The sequence below is a fragment of the Spinacia oleracea genome, chromosome 5 (genome assembly GCF_020520425.1).
Source record: "Spinacia oleracea cultivar Varoflay chromosome 5, BTI_SOV_V1, whole genome shotgun sequence".
In the NCBI taxonomy this organism is placed as follows: Eukaryota; Viridiplantae; Streptophyta; class Magnoliopsida; order Caryophyllales; family Amaranthaceae; genus Spinacia; species Spinacia oleracea.
The window spans coordinates 30,562,677-30,585,701 of record NC_079491.1 but is presented as its reverse complement, the minus strand read 5'-3'; the positions used below and the strand labels follow the sequence as shown (position 1 = coordinate 30,585,701).

Here is a 23,025-nt window from a genome sequence, read left to right as displayed (position 1 = left end):
CCATATCCATTTAAAATTCGGACTCCAAAATTGCATCCATATCCATATCCATATCCGAATCCATATCCATATCCATATCCAAATCTGAATCATGCATTAACTTTACTTACATAAAACTTGTAGTATTTCTTAATTTTAAAATAAATTAGAAATCTTATTTCCCATTTACCAAAATCTAACGAGTTTCGTATAAATTAACAAAATACATATGTGCTTTAATTAAATATATTAGATTAAATTGGGAACTTCCTTTTTAAAAAGGGTTATGTTCGAAAAATAATACACTTTGAAATAATTTCTGGTCGGATTTGGACTCATGTCGTACTCGGGTAGGATTCAGATTCGGGTAGGAGTCTCTGTAGAATCCATATCCGATCCATATCCATTCGGATTCAGATATTTTTAATCGGATTCGGATTCAGACTTTTTTTTTTCTCGAATTCGGATCGGATTTTTTCCTTCGGATCGGGTCGGACTCGGTTCGGATTCGATGTGATAGCCATCCCTAATCTAGATGCCTACATAAAGAATGTTTGAGCATGTGAACCTTTCGTAGTTTCATGTGGACAAACATAACATGTTCGACTTCACCAACACAACAAACTACTAGTTTCTATGTTGTATGACCCATAATATTAGCAAAATGTCTTGCAAGTACCAATAAACTTGTTGTATAGTATTAGGGTAATTTTTAACATATTTTGATTTAACTTTTAAATGGAGAAACATTTTAAAGGACACTGATTGAAAAAAAAATAACATTAGAAAATAGATGACTTTAACATTTTATTAAGCTAACTTTTAAACATTCTGAGTTAACTTTAACTCCCTCTTAGAATATTGGTTGTACACCTCTCTCTCTCTTTCGTTTTTCTCCTTCTCTCTCATCTTCTAGAATTTCATTTTTCTTGGCCATTTAGGCCAGAAATAATCTAATTTCTTCATAAATTAAATTATTTCCAACCTTTCTTGTTTTTTCATTGTTTTCTCTTCATGTTTTGTCTTTGGCTCTTTGCCGAGTTATCAGCGAACAGTTTCTCCCAAATAGAACTTATGTAGTAAAAAGGAAGGGAGACTTGCACACACAACAACTTCAGTATTTATTATTGTGAAAAGCAAGAATTGTAGATACGAAAATCAGTAAATTACTAGCTCACTTTCCACTATTTGAAACGCAAAGGGAACAATGTCTGAAAACAGGTGATCCTGTTTGTTTGGTTCATTTCCCACGAAGATCTTACATAAACACACCTACTTGAGTGTCTTCGGCTAAGTACAAAATTTCCCCACAAATTCTTATAGCCATCATACAAAAATTTTAAGAACAAACGAGCCCCCCCTCTTGGGGATCTAATTCAAAATTCAAAGAAAACCAATAAAAAAAACTAAGTAGGTTTCCTCATGTTACGCCCAGCACGAATTACTTCATCAACAAGCAACAACTGAGATGCAATTACAGGCCTGCAGGAACCGAATCAAGCAATCAGCTAAAAACGAAGCAAAGATTGATGTTTTTTAATTATTCAAGAGAGTTAAGCTTTTACCCTGAGTTTAAAATTTGGCGCTTCACAGAATAGTTATCAAATATACCCTCCATCTGTGGGTCAATGGGTTCCCCAGTGTGCTGATTCAATCCCACAACATTTCCTCGGTCGTGCTCTCCCTGAAAACAAGAAAAACATTTAGTTCTATTCTGTGTTATCAACTACGGGCATGTTTGGTATAAACTTAAGAAAGGAAATGGAAAGGAAATAAATTAGAAGGGGAAAGGGTAGTGTTCGTTATTCCCAATATTAGTTGTTTGGTATACCTTAAGAATGGAATCACTTGTAACAAATTGGGGATACAGAATGGATACAATGTTATTACATAGGGTTGGGAGAGGTAACAAATGGTGGTAATGGTTACCATTAGGAAATGGATTGTGTTACCACTCCTCTCATACCAAACATTAGGTAAAATGGAAATAGTTAATTGATTCCATTTCCATCACTTAAAAACTCAGTGTAAAATGGAATAAAAACTCTATACCAAACATGCTCTAAATCTGCTACAAGCAAACAAATTCAAGGCTAATACTTACCTTAAGGGAAATTATCACATCTTGCGTGTCAAGACCAGCATTTTCAGCAAGGGTCTTGGGGATTACCAGAAGAGCATCAGCAAATGCTTCCACACCGAGTTGGGCACGCTGTACACAAGAATCAAATATGACACTGCATTTGGAAGATTTTGGGGAGTTATATATTCTAAAAAAAGATGTAAATCAGCCTAGTTATATTACCCCTTGTACAGTTTTCATCACTTCATTGACTAGGTGCTGCCTTGCAGCAACCTCAAAAGCTCCAGCTCCCTGAAAGACATGGAAATTGGAATCATATTTTTAAGATGTAACAAGGATAAGCACCATGCCACCCATGGCTGAGGCACAGATACATATAGCTAGTGCTCGATATAAAAAGTTTCCAGATAACACGAACATGATTACTGATAACATACCAATATGACAGCTTCATCTTCAATAGTGTTTTTTACCCCTCTGAGTCCATCACGAATGGCATCCTTTATCTGGGCAATTGTATGATCGTTGGGTCCTGTTAGAGTGAAACAGCAGGGAGAAAAAGTTGAATATTAAATCTGCTTAGAAATTGGTTCAAGAAGCCTTCAAAACCCCAACAGCGTGTAAGCAGTATTATGTCTATAGGAAAGAACAAAATCAATTAGATGGAAGACATGGAAGGGAATTATTCACACACCTTTAATAAGAATAGTACAGGAATGAGGGTTCCTAACATTTTCAACAAATGTGTATTTCTCTTCTCCGAGGACATGTTCATACACCAACCCAGCCCATCCAAGGACATCTGGTGTCATATCATCGACTGAATTAACAGCATCTCCTCCACAAGCCAAGATCAACCTTTCCATGTTCCTTCTCTTTGCTCTACGGAGGGCGATTATCTACCAAAATAAATGTGAGAAACAACTACGTACAACCACCTAAAAACCCAGTACAATGAAAAAGAACTGAACACCACTAGATAATAGCCTTGAAAACCAGCGATGATAGAGCACCAAGAATATATTGGACATAAAAATAGTGTGTTATAATTGGTTCAAGAAGCCTATATCTAACAAGGTTACAACTTACAAGGGTATTAAAATATAGTATTAGCTTATAACCTAAGCAGTGAAAGTGCCTAGTTGAAGTCCTATGACATGCACAATCCTTCACAGCCAAAGTATATGCATAAATTTGTTACAATTTCATCACTGATAAATAATTACAATTTTTTCAGAAAAATGACTAGAAGAATGCCAGATTGCCAGCAAATTTAGGATGCAACTGATCCATGCAGATATAAATCCTTAAGTTTAAACATTGGCCACATTTATCATCAAAATGCTAGGAGATTTCGCTGCTAAAGCAAGGTTAAAATACAAGAAAATAAACAAATTCAAATGGTAAAAGAACTTACTCCTTCCCTTGCCAGCATATCCAGAGAAGGGGGGTCGATTCCTTTTTGGTTAATGACCACAAAGTTGTTCTCGGTACCAGCACAAACCTGAAATAAACAAGAAAAGTATAATATATAACCAGATCTTTAATAGAAAATATATAGGAAAGGCATCCAGGAGCCAGAGTACTTATTTCCTAGCTAAAAGAATTGATCCCAGTGGGTCACAAAAAGCAATTAGGCCTCAATAAATGCAATTAAAAAAGCTGATTAATCATCAAACTACACATACCTTATTCTTCAGTTCAATGATCTTCCTCACTCTCTCATCAACAGAGCGCCTCTCAGCAGCAACCATAGCCTCTCTCTGCTCTGCGTTTGAGTAAAAGAATCCTGCATTTATTTCACTGCATACAACACAATTTCTATAAGTTCCCTGAAAGAAGGAACCAAAAAAAGGTCTTTATATACAAGGAATATGCCAAAACATATATTCTACTTCGACTCGGTCAGATGCATGACACAATAAAAATGCTGCGGAAATTTAGAGTCGTCATTATTACCATGCTCTCTCAGAATGGAGGTATACCTTTTCTCATACTCCAGTGACACATTACAAGTCAATATGTAACAATTCTCTGCTCTACGCTTCATATCAGGATGCCTCGAGCCATGATCAAGGACAAGGCCCTCAACCTAAAAATACGAACATCAGCCTCATGAACACATGTCAAACAAAATTAAAGAAACATCAAAATGGACACCACAACATATATTCAAAGGAGAAAAGATATAAAATTCCAGAAAAAATACACAGCAAATGCCTGCCAGGCCACCCCCACGCATTGACAACATCACAACACCCTAAGACAGTTCCTAGCAAATGCCTGCCAGGCCACCCCCACGCATTGACAACATCACAACACCCTAAGACAGTTCCTGCCAACTATTACATAAAAAAATAGCATATTGAAATTTAACCCGCTACATATATCATCATAGATTCATAGGAACAACAGCAGGTGCAAACTTTGGTTGATGTTCAATAGGTTGATATAGCTTTGGCAAGTTAAATGAAAACCGATAAAATACAAGACATACCAACAACAGCACGTGCAAACTTTGGTTGATGTTCAATAGGTTCATATAACTTTGGCAAGTTAAATTAAAACCAAAAAAATACAAAAAACATACCAATCTCGTGTCAACATCGAACTTATGGCGCATGTGCATGATCTCCACCATAAAGAGGTCAATTGGTTCCTCTGGCTTGCGGATACAAAGAACCTGCCATAATGCATGAAGTTAGAAGACATTTAAATCACAAACATTCAAATATTTGAAGAAGGTATGTAAAAGGCACTAACCGCATTTACAACTATCTCAGTCAACTGATCTGCTAGAGATTCATAAAGCTGTTCAACCAGATTTTATCAATAAAATTAAAGTTCCAATCATAAGCAATTAAGCATGAAGAGAATAAGCCACGAAGAAAACCTTGGTTCTGATTGTTGTTCTTGCGACCATTTTAAGAATTTCTTTGTCGGGCTCATCACCCATTACAACAGGAGTTTTAAACTTCTCTAGAAATTGGAGAGTGGCTCTTTTTGCAATCTCAAAGCCATCAACCATTACACGTGGATGCATTCCTGAGGATACATGAAGGGATCCATTTAGCATGTTATGCATTGGTAATCCAAAGTGGAAAGTGCGCGAAAATATACCAACGTTAACCAATGTGGAAACAAAAACACAATAACAACACATCCCAGTACGGATTGCTAATTCACTACTGACTACTGATAGATCAGAATGTACGCCAGAGTTATCCTTACCTAAGTGCCTAACCAGCTAAGGTCAGCAGAGGTTAAAGCCACAAACTCGCAGCAAAAAGAACATTTTCAAGGTAGGTAATTAAGTGGCAGTGTAAAAACGCATGAGAATTCTCCCATATTAGAGAAGATAAAGAGAAAACGAAAGGCAGAAAGGCATCGGAAAGCAGAGAAGGCACACACACACTCTAAAGGTAGTACACATTCAAATCCATCATTGGTTAGGGACATTTTTGTTCGATGAACATATATTGAACACTGCTGACAAATACAATCATTCATTTTGGATCGAAAGTTCGAAGAAGAAAAGTCATAGTAGGTACTTCAAAATTACAGTCATATATGTCACACGCACAACTTTAGTATAGACATCAAATAACCTTCGTCTATGTAACGATCTGCTTGCTTCATAAGCTCTCCAATAAAGATCACTGTGGAGGTTGTCCCGTCTCCACTGATATCATCCTGAGCAACAGCTGTCCTTGCGATCATTATTGCCGTTGGGTTTTGGATTTGCTGCATTTGTAAGCATGTATGTCAGCATAAATTTAAATGAATTCACAACTTCAGACACAACTCGCAACTGGAGACCATGTGCAATAAGAGGATCACATCAAGAAACAAAAATGTGTTCTGATACAGTAACATGCTTTTCATGGGCTCCAAAATGGCCAGCTTATTCCTGAATCACTAACAATAACCGCACAACAACCTGGTGCGCTCAAGATTAACTAAAACACCAAAAAGAGCTCATATCAAGCAATTGAGAACTCCATAAACAGTTGTTGGACTGGATGTTCAATTTCTAATGCTACACGTTGACAACATCTCAGCTAAAGAAAGTTTACAAAAGCTAGAACTTTGGATCTATACCCCTGATACCAATACACTAATCAACACACTTACAAGTTCAAAATGTAAATTTCAATGGCTACAAATATAAAGTGATCCATTGTAAAAGTTCCCTCAATCAATCACGATAACACAAGCGCAACCGCACCCGGCTTCCCTAAAAAGTGAATCTCTTATACTCTTTCAGGTTCCTATCTAAAAACACAACACTCCTATAAATCTAGAACCCGTAAAACCCTATAAACTACAAAGCTCAAAACCTTAAAAAGAACAAATTCAAACTGATCCATAAATTACCATTTCTCTCAAAAGAGTGTTGCCATCTTTGGTGAGCTTAATATCACCGGAACCGCCAACAAGCCTGCAAATAAAATACGATAAGTTTAACGAAAATCAGTTAAATAAAAATTAAAATTATTGAAATCAGGCCGATAAAAATGGGGGGAAATGGGAATACATTTTGATGGTGCCTTTAGGTCCAAGATTACTCTTGAGAACATCCTGCAAACCCTTAGAAGCATTGATGTTCATACGAAGCGCTTCTGATTTGTTCAGCACTTCCGCATTAGGGTTTAGCATTCTCAGCGACATCTTCGATTTCTCCTATTTTCTTTAAGACCGAGATTGAAGGTGCAACAATGGAGAACAGATGAAGAGAGAGGAACGGCGATTCAGTGACGACGAAGGAGAGGGAGAGAGTTTGAGTCTCGCAGAACACTCTGGGTTGGTTGGGTTCAGTATAGTAGTGTGCTTTTGGGAATTTGGACTTCGATGTTTTAGGGCTTCCTGACGCCGGTTTTTCCCTTTCTTTTTTTAGTTTTTTTTTAAAAGTTTTTTTTAAAAGTTTTTTACTTCTGTTTTTATTTTAGGGGAAAATAGCAATCCTATTCATCAGATTCATTTCCACCAGATCAATTGGCAAGGAGACTAGGATCATGATCCGCTTTTTAAAATACGTCGTGAACTACCGCAACTATCCCACATTGTCACCGAGTGAGCTACCGTATTATATGACCTTTTAACATAAGAGAAACAAACGAAATCAGAAAATAAACTATCATGCTCAATATCATCATTAAATGGGAAAGAGAGAAGTCTTTCTTGGAATCTTTAACCTCCTTGATCACATTACTTGCATCGCATTTGAAGTAAAATTTCTTGTATCCTAGTCTCCTTGCCAATTGAACATCCTATCGCAGCGCCATTGACTCAATAACTTCAGGAGTAGTCGGGTGTGGCATTCGGACCTCAGCAGCAACAAGACCTCCTATTTCATCCCGTACCACCCCAAGACCAACCTCGCATTGTTTCGCACGTGGACATCGATATTTATTTTAAGATAGCCATGAGATGGGGCGAAGCCAAGACGCATCACTATGGAGAGAGGTGCTTGTCGACACACCGTGTTTGAGGACCTTCGTTGAGTAAGAGATGTACTCCTCCACCATTCTAACATACCTCGCCGCCAAACTTACACAATGTGGTCACTCATTCTCAAAAAATATCAAATTCCGGCACCTCCATGAAGCCCATACAAGAGCAGCCACCATACTTAGTGTTAGGTTATGAACAATCTAATTGACATGCGAAAAAACCATAATTGTCAAAGTCCATGCAAATCACATAATCAATTAGATAATTTAGGAATACATACATTTTGTGATGTGTGTCTTCCCTTAGTTGCTCCCGAACCGAACAAGAACAAGTTAGGACTCCAAGTGTCGTCCCTCCGTAGATAGTCCACAACATGTTCAGATCCGCCTTAAATTCGACCAACTAGAATCTCAATAAGATTTTTAGGATTTCGAGATCTCACTTTTAGGTGATAGGCAAAGTCACAATTCTCCGTTGAACTATGAATCACATGTGTGGATTGTGTGTTGTAAAGTATGTATAAATAATTTTGTCCTAGGATCATATTTATAGTGTATGAATATTCTAGAATTTCCACAATCTCAATTGTACTAGGATTAGGAAACTAGAATTAAGTTAGATCCAGGAAACCAACAACTTTAATTAGATTACTAAAGTAACATTAGAATGTTAATCTTAACAAAAAGCGTTTGCTTATGGCCCAATTAACTTGCTCGGCAAGGCGCCCAAGCCAATCGTGGGCTACCATGCCTTGGCGCAGGCCCATGCGCGCTGCTTTGGCCTTCCTTGCGGGCTGGCGTGCGCTGCTACGCGTGTGGGCGCTGGCCTAGCGCTGGCCTATGGGTGCTGGCGCTTGCGTGCAGCCCCATGGGTGCTGGCGTTAGGTTGGCTTGCGTTGGCCCAATCGTTGGCGCTTGGCCGGCCTTCATGCTTTACATGGGTCGTGTTGCATGTGACCCTCTGGCCCGTGCTTCTGGCTCAAAGATCGAGCTTCATGTTTCCGATTCCGGTAATATTTCCGATTCGAACAATATTTCCGTTTTCAACAACATTTTCTATTCCGACAATGTTTCCATTTTCGGCAATATTTCCGATTCGAACCATATTTCTGCTTCTGGAAATATTTGTGATTCCGACAATATTTCCCTTTCCGACAATATTTCCATTTCGAACAATATTTGTGTTTCGGATAATATTTCCGATTATGGTAATATTTCTATTTCCGGTAATATTCTGATACGTACGAGCCATATTTCCGTTTCCGGTAATATCCACGTTTCAGACAAATATTCTCGTCATTATATTTTGATGGTTTGTTTAGCTCCCACTAAAACCAACCTCCATCATTTTTCGATTATCCATTATTTGAGTATTTACTGAATATTAAATTCACCTAAATACTTTATCCGTTCACGTACTATTTGTGTGACCCTACGAGTTCAATCAAGAGTAAGTTGTGGCATTAATAATATTAATTCCACTTGAACCGAATCGACATCTAGTTAGGCATTAAGATCACTTGATCTCACTGAATAATTAACTTGTTTAATTAGTATTAAACCGCATTTATAGACTTCACATTAAATGTATTAAATGAAAACTTAGACCAATGATATATTTCCTTCAGTATCCCACTTTACCTTAGGGACAAGTGTGCATTTCCTAATTTCTTGGTCGCTTGATGCCTACTCATGAACATAAGGTAAATGGTCATCCTGATTACGTCCAGAGAGTTCAACTGATCAAATAAACAAATGATCATAGCCTATGATCCATCTGAGCACAACCATGCATTTTACAGTTTCTAGCTCCTCGAGTGGCCTTCTTGAACTAGATGAACCGGATGTCAGAAATCATTTGCATAGATACTTATTGGATCTTGTATCGGATTGACCATGAGAACACCTTAAGAGATTAAAGTCATGTCATAAGTAGTTCCCATTAATGGTCATTGGAACCTATTCCTCAGAACCTGAGTAGTTATGGCTGCTTGTTTGAGAATTAGTTCGCTTTTAATGCTCGCTAAACGTCGCACCGTAAAAGGAGGCTATAAAAGCAGTTATTGGGCGTACTATGAATCAAAGTAATTTGTTCATAAGTTACAAGAAGGGATTGTTCTCCTATCTTTGATAGGATATGGTGTTGTTGTTGTATAAGGCCTCTCGAAGAGTTAGATACTGTGAAAATACATGGTCGTGCTCAGAATGTTTAAGGCTTAACCTTCTGTAAAAGTTTAACAGTTGAACTCAATAATTCGAGAAACACTTTTGGACCTAATAAGGATGGCTTGGATCTTACCTTATGTTTAGTAAGTAACACCAAGAGATAAAGGAATCAGAATGCACACTTGTCTGAATGACAAGTGGGAGACTGAAGGAAATATGTCCTTCACCCAAGGTGCATTAGTCCAATACCAAGGTTCAGATTAATTACGAACAATTAATTTAGTGAGATCAAGTGATCGGAACAGCTAGCTGGAGCAATGCTTCCGATCAGTGAGTTCTTGTAACACCCCGACCTCTAATTCAATTTTTAAAGCATAATTAGCAGCGGAATTAACTAATTCGGTCGGGACATTACTGCCGTAACTCCCTCTTGGGAATTACAAGGCAACCATCAATCATAAGCTATTAAACTCCAAGATTAACATAATATTCATTTTTAATTCCTTAAAAAAAGTACGTAACTTTAATCCAGAATCTTCACTTTACAACTTAACATTTACTTAGGTGAACATGGTAATGGTGAAATCCTCACCACTACTCGTTTCCGTGGTCCCCAACAGTACCTAAAACGGAAAACAAAACGGTGAGCCGAAGACTCAGTAACGAGTTACCCTAGCATCGTAACATCATTTCAATTCATTTTATTTAATAAACAGGGAGAATAGAATATAGTAAAACATTTACTAAATCATCATTTCAGAAGCATCATCATTACAGAAACATAAGTTTAGAAACGTCATTTCAGAAACATCATTTCAGGAACATTATTTTAAGAATATCATTTCAGGAACATCATTTCAGGAATATCATTTCTTTAACCTTTTTCCTTTTAACAGTATTATTCTGGTCATCAGGATTTTACAGGAAAACATGGTAGGACGTCTCCTACGAACATGGGAAGCCAGTGCTTCATAACAGGGGGAGTCAATGCTCCATAACAGGGGAAGCCAGTGCTTCATTTCAGGGGGAACCTTGGTTCCATATCAGGGGAAGCCAGTGCTTCTTATCAGGGGGAACCTTGGTTCCATATCAGGGGAAGCCAGTGTTTCTTATCAGGGGGAGCCTGGGCTCGATATCAGGGGAACTTGACCAGTTCTTACACTTTTATTTATCATGTTTACATTTCTTTTAATCGAACATTAATCAGGAAAAACTCAATCATTCAGGGTGGTTCAATAAACCATTAAATCTCGTTATTTCATAAAATCATTTCTTTCAGTAATAATAATTCATTAAATCGATACTTTGCATAAAGCTGCATTATCGTAAAACAATTCAATCAAATCATACTTGTAATCCCGCAAATCATAAAACATCATTATAAAACATCAATCATTCATAACATCATTCATAAATACATTTCGAAGGGATTGCGGGTACTAGCAATAACCGTTACCTCAATTCCATGATTGATAGGCCTTTTTCCTTGGTTCGTTCGTCCTGAGCTCCGAGTCCGATTTCTTTCAAAGTATTAAATTATTGAATTAATTACTAAAACGATAAATTTCTTTAAAACTGATATTTATAAATAATAATTTTATAGATAGTGAATTTTGAAATAATGAATTTAATAAAAATATACATTTTTATAAATTATAGAAAATATTATTATTAAACGATATTTCAATCGAAAAATAAATATTTCATAAATCGATTTACTTGAAACTTTATTTAAATCCCGTAATTAACGGTAATATTATCTAAATTAAATTTTAAGCCAAAATATAAATTTGAAATTACCATTTAAATTTATATAATCATAATTAAAATAAATATCAATTGATTTTGATGAAATATTAGAACTTACTTTGATATATATATATATTGGGACAAAACAAAAGTTTGGGCTTTTGGGAAATAAAAGAACAAAGTTCCAATTACTGGAACTCATTTTATTAGGAAACGGGGGCACGAAGAACAAGGAAACAGGGGAGGGGCTGAGAAAGGGGAACACGAAAGGGAGGAGGAGAGGAAGGAAGAAGGCGGTTGGGCGGCTTAGCTGGGCGGTGCAGCAGCGCAAACCGCGCCGGAGGCGACGACGATGGTGGGGGTTGGTTCACAGCGGCGAAACAACAAGGAGGAGGGGAGGAGTGGTTGCGCGAAACAGGGGAGTTTGGGGGGTCCGTTGGGTGGTTCTGGGAGGAGGGGAGAGCGGCTCGCCGGGGAAAAGTGGGCGGCGGAGGTCAGTTCACCAATTGGTGAGGGTGACGGGGTGTGGTGGTTGCGGTGTGGTGGCGCAACAAGGGGAACGAGGAAAGGGAAAACAGGGGAGGTGGTGGGGCGTGGTGCGACGAAGGAGAAGGAGAGCAGGGGGAAGTACGGTGGGTGTGCGATGGTGATTGCGGTGGTCGTCGGTGCTGGTGGTTGGGCGTGAAGAAGAGAAAAGTCAGGGGAGGTGAGTTGAACCGAAAAGCAGGGGAGGGGATTGAAGCAACGGAAAGGAAGAAGGAAAGGGAACGGCGGTTGGGCGGCGATAAGGGCGGAGCACCGGGGGTTTTTGGGCGACGGAGATCAGGGTGCAGGGTGGTGATGGTGGACGGTGGCTGGAAGTGGTGGTGGTTGCGGTACGGTGGTGCGGCAGGGGAGAAAGAGACGAGGGGCAGGGGAGGTTTGAGGGGTGTTTTCCGATGAGTTCTGGGCGGAGACAGAGGTGGTTGAGTGGTGTGGGACGAAGGTGATGCTTGGTGGTCGCGTTGGTGGTGGTTTTCGCCGAGGCAGTCGGTGGTGGTGGTGATTCGCACAAGCAGGGAAACAAAGGGGAATAAATTTGGTTTTGATTTATTTGATTTTTGGTTGAGAAATTTTGGTTTCTGATTTGCTGCATTTGTAAAGAAATATGAGAAGAATTCAAGTGGAACTTTGCAATGAATGTAAGGAGGAAGAAGAAAAATTGTTCACTCATTTGTACGTGGAGAGCAAGCAGAAAAAGAGAAAGGAGTGTTTTGACTTTCTAAGGGCAATTTCGTAATTTCACTTAGTTAGGAAAAATTCTGAAATTTCTTTGCTATATTTAGGAATTGATATAAATATGTCTAATTAAAATCAGATTTTCAAATAATTTTTATAAAATATTAATAATCATAAAATAAATTTAATTTTCGAATAAAATAAGAACATTCCGTAATTATTAAGAATCCGAAAATAATTAACATTTAAAAAGGTAATTAAGCTCGTAGAATTAAATTATAAAATCTGAAAAAAATAAATTGTGTAACAATATTAAAAATTCAAGCGAAATTAAACTTCGTTACTTAAAATAAAGTTCGAATTTAAGATTTAAAACGTTTTTAAATTAAATAATAACAATTAAGCATAATTAACCGAGTTTTAAAAATTCGGGGTATTACATTCTTACCCCCTTAGAAAAAGTTTCGTCCTAGAAACTTGAAAATTAGATTTATAAAATGATTGATGAAATTGAAAACACTCGAATGAAAGTATAATGCTTTATTTTAAAACCAAGATCTCACAATTTCAATTCTGACAATGTCTAGCCTTCATTCCGCCATCATCTTTTAGGAATCCGCTTCAACTCGAGACCTAGAATTGAAGAGTAAAGAATACAAAAGGGGCAAAATTATATATTAATCCTTAATCGTCATTAAGGTCAATTACATTCCGCCATCGTCTTTCGTATCTCCACTTTACTTCATAAAATAGGATCGAGGAGCAAAGAACATAAAAGGGGCAAATTGTTAGCTTAGACTAGGCTCCCATTTTACTTTGTGATACCTTGTTTGAAAATATTTTCTACCGAAAATAGTAACTTTTTAATGCAAAATTATAATTCTGAAAATATATGTATATAAGTAATGAAAATAAATATTTATCTAACAACTAGAATACTCAAATAATTTGTAAAAGTTGTTTATTATCACAATCTCGTACTCTGAGCTCAGGAGAACTTCCATCAGAGACGGCTTCCATGTATAACAATTAGATTACCAATATAATCATGTCAGCATAAACATAATCCATATCATATAGAAATAATTCATAAATTGAAAATTCCATATTCAACATAAGCATAACATTCATAATAATTTGATCTAACACACGAGCATGGTTGAACATAACATAATCATTCATAGAAAACATAGTAATTCATACATCATATCGTTCATGAGCGAACAATTAGAGACGTTTCACTTTCATTTTCTATTGGCTTCTTTGTTGCAGGAATCTTGTCGTTGACTTTCGTTATTCGATTCGTTTTGATTTCGATCTTCGATCTTTTCTTCTGCGTCACACAACTTCGTTGACTACGTTCGTTGCAGGGGTTCGAGTCCAATCACGTGACAGGAACTACATCATTAGACGTACGACTTCGCTACTCATCCTTAGTATTTTAAGTCGACAAACCTTGGGTTTTGGCGGATATTTCTAAGCCATCACACGTGCCTTTATCAGAAACAATCTAGGTTCCAGAAACTTAGTTCAGACTACATGGATTTACAGACATGTCATTTCGTCGGTTTCTTTTCTTAACTCCATTGCATTCCTAAATCATTCATAATTCTTTTTGAACTTCATAACATTCATTGATATCATCAACCTCATAGACAGACTAATTCTCAATAACTTATTTTGGTAAGTTCCTCAAAGCTTTGTATGCAAACTCAATTTCATATTTTCACCATAAATAACATTTTGCAAAACCTTAGATTCTTTCGCTTAGCTTTCTTTATGGAGATAATCACGCATCCTTTCAAATAAATACATAAAAATAAACCTTACAAATGATGCAGAAAAGTAAACTAAGAATCGATTTCAATCATAACTTCAATGCTTTAAACCTCGATTTATTTGTTGATTTGCCACTTACGAAATACAAACTCATGCTCTTTCGATACTCTATCATTCAACCTTTTTGATAACTAATTCTTGATAACTCCTTTTGATAAAATCCTCAAGATCTTATTCATGTTTCAACTCAAACGGGTCTTTTACCATAACTCATGGGGTTCATAACATTCATGTATAACTTCTTAGCTTCCTTAATAGAGGCATATCAATCCTTTTTCAGATACTAGACTTGTGTACTTATAAACACCAAAATATTCATCATGGGTAACACGAAAAGATAACTCTAGAATCAATTTCATTCACAATTTGTACACTTTAGACTTCGAATAATCTCAACTTAATTAGTGGTCCACCACTCATGAAATACAACCTTATGCTCGCTTGGTACTCTTAACATTTATACTATCCTTAAAATTTTCATAACCATAAAAATTCCTCAAAACGATTCATATTCACAAAATCTTGAGTTCGAGCCGTGCTTACCTTAACTTCTTCCAAGAAAACAGTAATGCTTAAACTTTGCCTTGTCTGTCTAGGGTAGAAAACTTATGACATGTGACGATAAATATGAAATCAAGGGAACAACTTTGTCGTAATCTTCGTCTTTCATCATGTAAGCTCTTGCATATGTCGTGATCGTGTTGGATTATGATTAACCCTAGAATTGTTGTTGTTTCGTTCATGATTGGCCGAGGTTGACGAAATTCTCTTTCCCTTCACGTATTCGTTCCTACACGACATTAGTTTCTTATTCGTCGGGGCATTGCAAAGTCTCCAATAGTTGATCCTAGTCCAATCTTCAAATTCCATCGAATTGGCTTGCCGTCATAAATTGGTGGATTCCAGGGTGAAATTTTCTCAAATAGTGATGCGTTTTCGTTCGATTTCGTTTTTCGAGAATATTTGACCGATTAAGTTGACATCGTACTTGCAGTTCCTAATCGTTTCATCATCTCCTCGTGGTCTTCTATAAATTGGTCGTCACAAGAATCATCATGGAAAACCTCATTGCGGACGACGTCATCGTGGATATTGCGCTTGTTGTGAGCTTCGTTCGCGGCATCGTTAGTAACCTCGATAATCGATATTTCGCAAAACATATTCAATCAGGAAAACATAAATCACATGAGAATAAATCCCTTTAATCCCGTGCGTTCCTACGCTCTCACTCATTTCATTTTAACTTGACTTGATTTTAACATATTCTGTTTAACTCGTTCCTTAAAACTCTTTGCTTAATGCCTAATGAATTCCATTTCGTGCGAAACCCATAAGGTTTAGCACTTATGGTCCAGAACCTTTGCTCTGATACCAAACTGTAACACCCCGACCTCTAATTCAATTTTTAAAGCATAATTAGCAGCGGAATTAACCTAATTCGGTCGGGACATTACTGCCGTAACTCCCTCTTGAGAATTACAAAGCAACCATCAATCATAAGCTATTAAACTCCAAGATTAACATAATATTCATTTTTAATTCCTTAATAAAAGTACGTAACTTTAATCCAGAATCTTCACTTTACAACTTAACATTTACTTAGGTGAACATGGTAATGGTGAAATCCTCGCCACTACTCGTTTCCGTGGTCCCCAGCAATACCTAAAACGGAAAACAAAACGGTGAGCCGAAGACTCAGTAACGAGTTACCCTAACATCGTAACATCATTTCAATTCATTTTATTTAATAAACAGGGAGAATAGAATATAGTAAAACATTTACTAAATCATCATTTCAGAAGCATCATCATTACAGAAACATAAGTTTAGAAACGTCATTTCAGAAACATCATTTCAGGAACATTATTTTAAGAATATCATTTCAGGAACATCATTTCAGGAATATCATTTCTTTAACTTTTTCCTTTTAACAGTATTATTCTGGTCATCAGGATTTTACAGGAAAACATGGTAGGACGTCTCCTACGAACATGGGAAGCCAGTGCTTCATAACAGGGGGAGTCAATGCTCCATAACAGGGGAAGCCAATGCTTCATTTCAGGGGGAACCTTGGTTCCATATCAGGGGAAGCCAGTGCTTCTTATCAGGGGGAACCTTGGTTCCATATCATGGGAAGCCAGTGCTTCTTATCAGGGGGAGCCTGGGCTCCATATCAGGGGAACTTGACCAGTTCTTACACTTTTATTTATCATGTTTACATTTCTTTTAATCGAACATTAATCAGGAAAAACTCAATCATTCAGGGTGGTTCAATAAACCATTAAATCTCGTTATTTCATAAAATCATTTCTTTCAGGAATAATAATTCATTAAATCGATACTTTGCATAAAGCTGCATTATCGTAAAACAATTCAATCAAATCATACTTATAATCCCGCAAATCATAAAACATCATTATAAAACATCAATCATTCATAACATCATTCATAAATACATTTCGAAGGGATTGCGGGTACTAGCAATAACCGTTACCTCAATTCCATGATTGCTAGGCCTTTTTCCTTGGTTCGTTCGTCCTGAGCTCCGAGTCCGATTTCTTTCAAAGTATTAAATTATTGAATTAATTACTAAAACGATAAATTTCTTTAAAACTGATATTTATAAATAATAATTTTATAGATAGTGAATTTTGAAATAATGAATTTAATAAAAATATACATTTTTATAAGTTATAGAAAATATTATTATTAAACGAGATTTCAATCGAAAAATAAATATTTCATAAATCAATTTACTTGAAACTTTATTTAAATCCCGTAATTAACGGTAATATTATCTAAATTAAATTTTGAGCCAAAATATAAATTTGAAATTACCATTTAAATTTATATAATCATAATTAAAATAAATATCAATTGATTTTGATGAAATATTAGAACTTACTTTGATATATATATATATATATATATATATATATATATATATATATATATATATATATATTGGGCCAAAACAAAAGTTTGGGCTTTTGGGGAATAAAAGAACAAAGTTCCAATTACTGGAACTCATTTTATTAGGAAACAGGGGCACGAAGAACAGGGAAACAGGGGAGGGGCTGAGAAAGGGGAACACGAAAGGGAGGAGGAGAGGAAGGAAGAAGGCGGTTGGGCGGCTTAGCTGGGCGATGCAGCAGCGCAAACCGCGCTGGAGGCGACGGCGATGGTGGGGGTTGGTTCACGGCGGCGAAACAACAAGGAGGAGGGGAGGAGTGGTTGCGCGAAACAGGGGAGTTTGGGGGGTCCGTTGGGTGGTTCTGGGAGGAGGGGAGAGCGGCTCGCCGGGGAAAGTGGGCGGCGGAGGTCAGTTTACCAATTGGTGAGGGTGACGGGGTGTGGTGGTTGCGGTGTGGTGGCGCAACAAGGGGAACGAGGAAAGGGAAAACAGGGGAGGTGGTGGGGCGTGGTGCGACGAAGGAGAAGGAGAGCAGGGGGAAGTACGGTGGGTGTGCGATGGTGATTGCGGTGGTCGTCGGTGCTGGTGGTTGGGCGTGAAGAAGAGAAAAGTCAGGGGAGGTGAGTTGAACCGAAAAGCAGGGGAGGGGATTGAAGCAACGGAAAGGAAGAAGGAAAGGGAACGGCGGTTGGGCGGCGATAAGGGCGGAGCACCGGGGGTTTTTAGGCGACGGAGATCAGGGTGCAGGGTGGTGATGGTGGAAGGTGGCTGGAAGTGGTGGTGGCTGCGGTACGGTGGTGCGGCAGGGGAGAAAGAGACGAGGGGCAGGGGAGGTTTGAGGGGTGTTTTCCGATGAGTTCTGGGCGGAGACAGAGGTGGTTGAGTGGTGTGGGACGAAGGTGATGCTTGGTGGTCGCGTTGGTGGTGGTTTCCGCCGAGGCAGTCGGTGGTGGTGGTGATTCGCACAAGCAGGGAAACAAAGGGGAATAAATTTGGTTTTGATTTATTTGATTTTTGGTTGAGAAATTTTGGTTTCTGATTTGCTGCATTTGTAAAGAAATAAGAGAAGAATTCAAGTGGAACTTTGCAATGAATGTAAGGAGGAAGAAGAAAAATTGTTCACTCATTTGTACGTGGAGAGCAAGCAGAAAAAGAGAAAGGAGTGTTTTGACTTTCTAAGGGTAATTTCGTAATTTCACTTAGTTAGGAAAAATTCTGAAATTTCTTTGCTATATTTAGGAATTGATATAAATATGTCTAATTAAAATCAGATTTTCAAATAATTTTTATAAAATATTGATAATCATAAAATAAATTTAATTTTCGAATAAAATAAGAACGTTCCGTAATTATTAAGAATCCGAAAATAATTAACATTTAAAAAGGTAATTAAGCTCGTAGAATTAAATTATAAAATCTGAAAAAAATAAATTGTGTAACAATATTAAAAATTCAAGCGAAATTAAACTTCGTTACTTAAAATAAAGTTTGAATTTAAGATTTAAAACGTTTTTAAATTAAATAATAACAATTAAGCATAATTAATCGAGTTTTAAAAATTCGGGGTATTACAGTTCTAATCTGTATTAGGCTCGCAGCTTACTCTTGACTGAACCTATAAGGTCACACCATTGGCATGTAACAGATCACCGGATTAAATGAATCGGAAATTAATTTAATAGCTTTTCGGGAAATTAGTTCGAAAAACATAATTAAACGATTAAACATTGGATCGTGAAATCGTATATCGTATTGCGTATACTCATAAGCTTGGCGAGACGAATAAATCTTATCGTGCGACATTGGATCGTCAAGTATGATACGATAAATAAATTGTCGAAGGATAATTTAATCGAAATACGAAAGCAACCCACGAGTCGGAGCGCATAAGCGCAAGGCCCATGGGCGCAGCGTGCATGGAAATGCAGCGCTGGCCCACAGGCCTTGCTGCGATGTAGGGCGCGCGGACAAAGCATGAAGCAAGCAACAGCAGCTAGCGGCCCGCGGCCCAGCTTGATGTGTGCACGTCTAATACCCTTCGTGGGCTTGTTGGCCGACCAATGGCCTTAGGCCTTGGTCGGTTGGCTTGCTTATTATCTAGGTTATTTTAATAACCTAAGAACATGTTTTTCGAACACACAATTCAGATCACACACATCAAACCCTAAGGAGGAGAGAGAAACCCTAATTCTCTCTTAGCCTCCATGGATGTGTTCTTCCCAAAAGCACAAACTCTTGAGTGACGTGTAAGCTACGAATCTCACGACGGATCTGAACGTGTCGGTGAACCAAATAGAGGAACGACAATTGGAGTTCTTTGTTCGTGTTCGTGAATCATAACTCGGAAAAACACGCTTCGAATGTAAGTTTGCTTAATCTGTGTTTTATACATGTTTCCTGGCTTTGGGGATTGTTCCGCACATGTTATATGTATTTAACTGTATTCCCCTACATGAAAAAGGATACGAAGTTATCCCTTCTATCATGGTATCAGTAGTTTAGGTCATACACAAAACAAAGAAGCTGCAACCGTCTTCCCCATCTCATCTTCTTTTTTGTCTTCCTGTCCTCTGTCATGGGTTCGGTTACGGCTACCCACCCTGCTCTCACTGTGAGCAATATCAAAACAAACATGAAGCAAATTAAAATAAAGTAATATATAAAACGATAGAGAGTGATCTTACCTTTTGTGGTTTGATTGCAACAGCAGTTTAGAGAAATCGGGAATTTCACCAAACTTTCCTGTCGATTAAACAAAAGTTTACAAACCGATGGGAGAGGTTATTAAATTGTAAAAAGATATGGTATTCCATGGTATATTTAATCCCAGGGACGTAACCAACAAAAATTAATATAAACTATGGAATACAATTGCTTTTTTATTTTTTATGTTTAGGGTAGTACTAAACATTAGTGGAATACGATTTTTATTGGTATTTTAAAAATCAATTTACAATTTTATGTACTATCCAATAAGATTTAGAATTATTATGTTTATACTTTTCTCCAAATTATGTAGGACTTAAGATTCTCTGGATTATACACAATGGACGATCAATTAACGAAGACTAATGATGTGGAATTGGAATTTAAAGACATTAGTGAAGATGAAATTGATGATTCCAGTAGTGAAACTAAATTATTAGCCGGCGAAGTTGAGCCATCTGAAGAGAAGACATTTGACTACTTTATTAATTAGGAAATATGGGATAAGATTGGTAAAAAAACTAGAAGATTATGATGTAGATGACATGGATATGCTCAAGTGGAAGACATTGGAAGAGTGTATGGATTTCTACTACACCTATGAAAAGGTTAAAGGGTTTGGAGTTCGAAAGGATTCAACTAGTAAGAGCAGAAAAGATGGACACGTAATATCAAAGAAGTTAGTGTTTCGTGTGCAGGGTCAAAGAAATCAAAAGTGGATCAATTTACCAAATAGAAAACGAGAACCAAAACTATTGTGTAGATTTAATTGTCCGGCTTCCATTCAATTTAAGTTTCATGGAGGGTAAAAGTTTTGGAAAGTTGGAAAATTTTCACGCAGAACATTGTCATGACATGGCAAACCCAAAACATGTTCCTTATATCAGGTAAGCATTGTGCATTATGCTTACTTTTTTATGTATATTTATAATTCTTAATAGTTTTATGAGTGCTAACAATCAAAATATTGTAGGTCTTTTCGGGGTATATCCAAGGCAGATAAAATTAAGATTAACACTATGTACAAATCAGGAATTGGGCCTAATAGAATTATGCAAAATTTTGTTAACGAAGCTGGTTCGCACAGAAATGCTGAATTCTTAAAAAAGGACTTGTATAACCACGCACAAAGAATCAAACACGAAGAGGTAAAAGATGGTGATTCTGAAACGGCGATGGCATATCTTATGGGAAAGAAAGCTACCGATCCTACGTTGTTTTTGAGATATACAAGAGACGAGATTGGACACTTAGAAAAATTGTTCTGGTGCGATGGTATATCACGTATAGATTACAAGACTTTTGGACATGTACTTGCATTTGATACTACTTATAAGTGTAACACGTACAACATGCCCTTTGTAGTTTTGATTGGTGTTAATCATCATAGAAATACAGTTCCCTTTGGATGGACGTTGGTGATTCATGAAAAACAAGATACTTATGTGTGGGTCTTAGAACAATTGATTACGGCAGGAGATGGTTACAAACCGCTAACTGTTATTACCGATGGAGACAAAGCTATGGCAAATGCTATTAATCAAGTACTTCCAGAAGCAAGGCACATACTATGCTTGTGGCATCTTATGAGGAATGTGAAAGGAAATGGTGGTAAAACGTTTGTTGAAGGATTTATTAAGTGTTTTAAGCGTAGAACAGTAGATGATTTTGAAAAGTCTTGGAGTGAATTAATGACAGTCCATAAGTAAGGAGAAAGAAAGTGGGCAATAGAATTATATCACACCAAAGAGAAGTGGGCAGAAGCATTTATGCGAGGTCATTTTTTTGCAGGTTGATTTTTTTTTTGTTGCTACAGTATTTAATATTGTAAATTTATTACCTTTTAATGTTAGATTTAGATAATATTTTTTTAATATATGGTGCTTTGCAGGGATGCGAAGTACCCAGCGTTGCGAGTCAATGCATAGAACACTCAAAAGAATGTTAGAGAAAAAGGTAATGTTGTATAGATTTGTTGAGTATTATTTTCAAGAAATAAATTCTTTAAGGTGGGAGGAAGGTTATCAGGATCATAGGACAGCAGATACACACCCATGTTGTAGTGGTGTGTTGTTAAGTTTGAAAAATCATACAGCACAGATATATGCAAGGAAATTTTGTGCTATTTTGTCCTCTAAAATGTCATATGAGGGGTTTTATTTGGTGAAAGATGTCAAGCGTGGTGATGGACCAAACAGTCATGTATTCTATTGGTTACAACATGTTGAGTATGAAAAGTATTGGTATCTGGTCATTAGAGATAAATCTCTTGATACCATGTATTGTTGTTGTATGAAACTGAAGTCTGTTGGGTACCCCTATAGGCATATGTTTGGTGTGTTTAAATTTGACAATGTGAAGGAATTACCACAAGGATGTATAATGAAACGGTGGACGATTTATGCAAAGGATGATGTCAAACTAAATAAGGGAGATGATAATGTTGAAGGCAATAATCTAGCAGGAATTCAAGCAAGGTACTCTTATTTGACCTCATTTTGCATGAATATATATCACCGTGCAACCTAGACACTCGAAGCATTCACGGGGGTTAGAGACCAATTTGCAAAGATGAGCCTTACTTTGGAAGAGGCCAAAGTGGAACAAAAAAACACAAACAAAAAAACACAAGAGACTTTTGGTATTCTTGATCCATTAGTCGTGGAAAATGGGAGAGGCCAACAAAAGAAAAAGAGGGTTCGAGCTTCAGAATCACCCCCACCAAAAAATATGAAGGAAGTGGTCATTGAACTAGACTTGAATAAGGCTCCTAATAAGTCTCCAAACAAGGATTGTGAGAACATGAGTTCCTCCGATATGCCAAACTTATCAAAAGTAGCTATGTCTTACATGCCTAGTACATATGAAGAAGGCATTGTTTCAAAGGTATGTATAAAATTTCATAAAGTATTGCAAAA

The 23,025-nt window shown here is 37.1% G+C and overlaps 2 protein-coding genes across 2 annotated transcripts; one reads left to right on the top strand and one right to left on the bottom strand.

Moving 5' to 3' along the window:
* Positions 1–1,137: 1,137 nt before the first annotated feature.
* Positions 1,138–6,931, bottom strand: LOC110797074 (T-complex protein 1 subunit zeta 1). The gene is made up of 15 exons (XM_022002172.2): positions 6,600–6,931; positions 6,440–6,503; positions 5,671–5,806; positions 4,956–5,107; positions 4,826–4,873; positions 4,653–4,745; positions 4,048–4,154; positions 3,751–3,865; positions 3,480–3,566; positions 2,757–2,961; positions 2,500–2,594; positions 2,285–2,353; positions 2,084–2,191; positions 1,545–1,663; positions 1,138–1,461 (listed from the first exon to the last, which is right to left on the bottom strand). Exons 1-15 carry the CDS (start codon positions 6,731–6,733, stop codon positions 1,386–1,388), a joined length of 1,608 nt encoding a protein of 535 aa, XP_021857864.1. The 5' UTR covers positions 6,734–6,931; the 3' UTR covers positions 1,138–1,385.
* Positions 6,932–20,652: 13,721 nt separating this feature from the next.
* On the top strand, positions 20,653–22,636 carry LOC130461397 (protein FAR1-RELATED SEQUENCE 5-like). The gene is made up of 4 exons (XM_056829490.1): positions 20,653–20,786; positions 20,902–20,994; positions 21,081–21,790; positions 21,999–22,636. Exons 1-4 carry the CDS (start codon positions 20,653–20,655, stop codon positions 22,634–22,636), a joined length of 1,575 nt encoding a protein of 524 aa, XP_056685468.1.
* Positions 22,637–23,025: the final 389 nt, after the last annotated feature.

What these genes read in the sequence shown, in the direction of transcription:
- LOC110797074 (XM_022002172.2), bottom strand. Translation starts at nt 6,733, where the DNA reads ATGTCGCTGAGAATGCTAAACCCTAATGCGGAAGTGCTGAACAAATCA. An exon ending in AGATCGTTACATAGACGAAG is followed by an intron (nt 5,108 to 5,670) that starts GTTATTTGATGT and finishes ATGTATCCTCAG; the next exon opens with GAATGCATCCACGTGTAATG. An exon ending in AAGATGAAGCTGTCATATTG is followed by an intron (nt 2,354 to 2,499) that starts GTATGTTATCAG and finishes CATGTCTTTCAG; the next exon opens with GGAGCTGGAGCTTTTGAGGT.
- LOC130461397 (XM_056829490.1), top strand. Translation starts at nt 20,653, where the DNA reads ATGGATATGCTCAAGTGGAAGACATTGGAAGAGTGTATGGATTTCTAC. An exon ending in GGACACGTAATATCAAAGAA is followed by an intron (nt 20,787 to 20,901) that starts GTTAGTGTTTCG and finishes ATTCAATTTAAG; the next exon opens with TTTCATGGAGGGTAAAAGTT. An exon ending in TGATTTTGAAAAGTCTTGGA is followed by an intron (nt 21,791 to 21,998) that starts GTGAATTAATGA and finishes GGTGCTTTGCAG; the next exon opens with GGATGCGAAGTACCCAGCGT.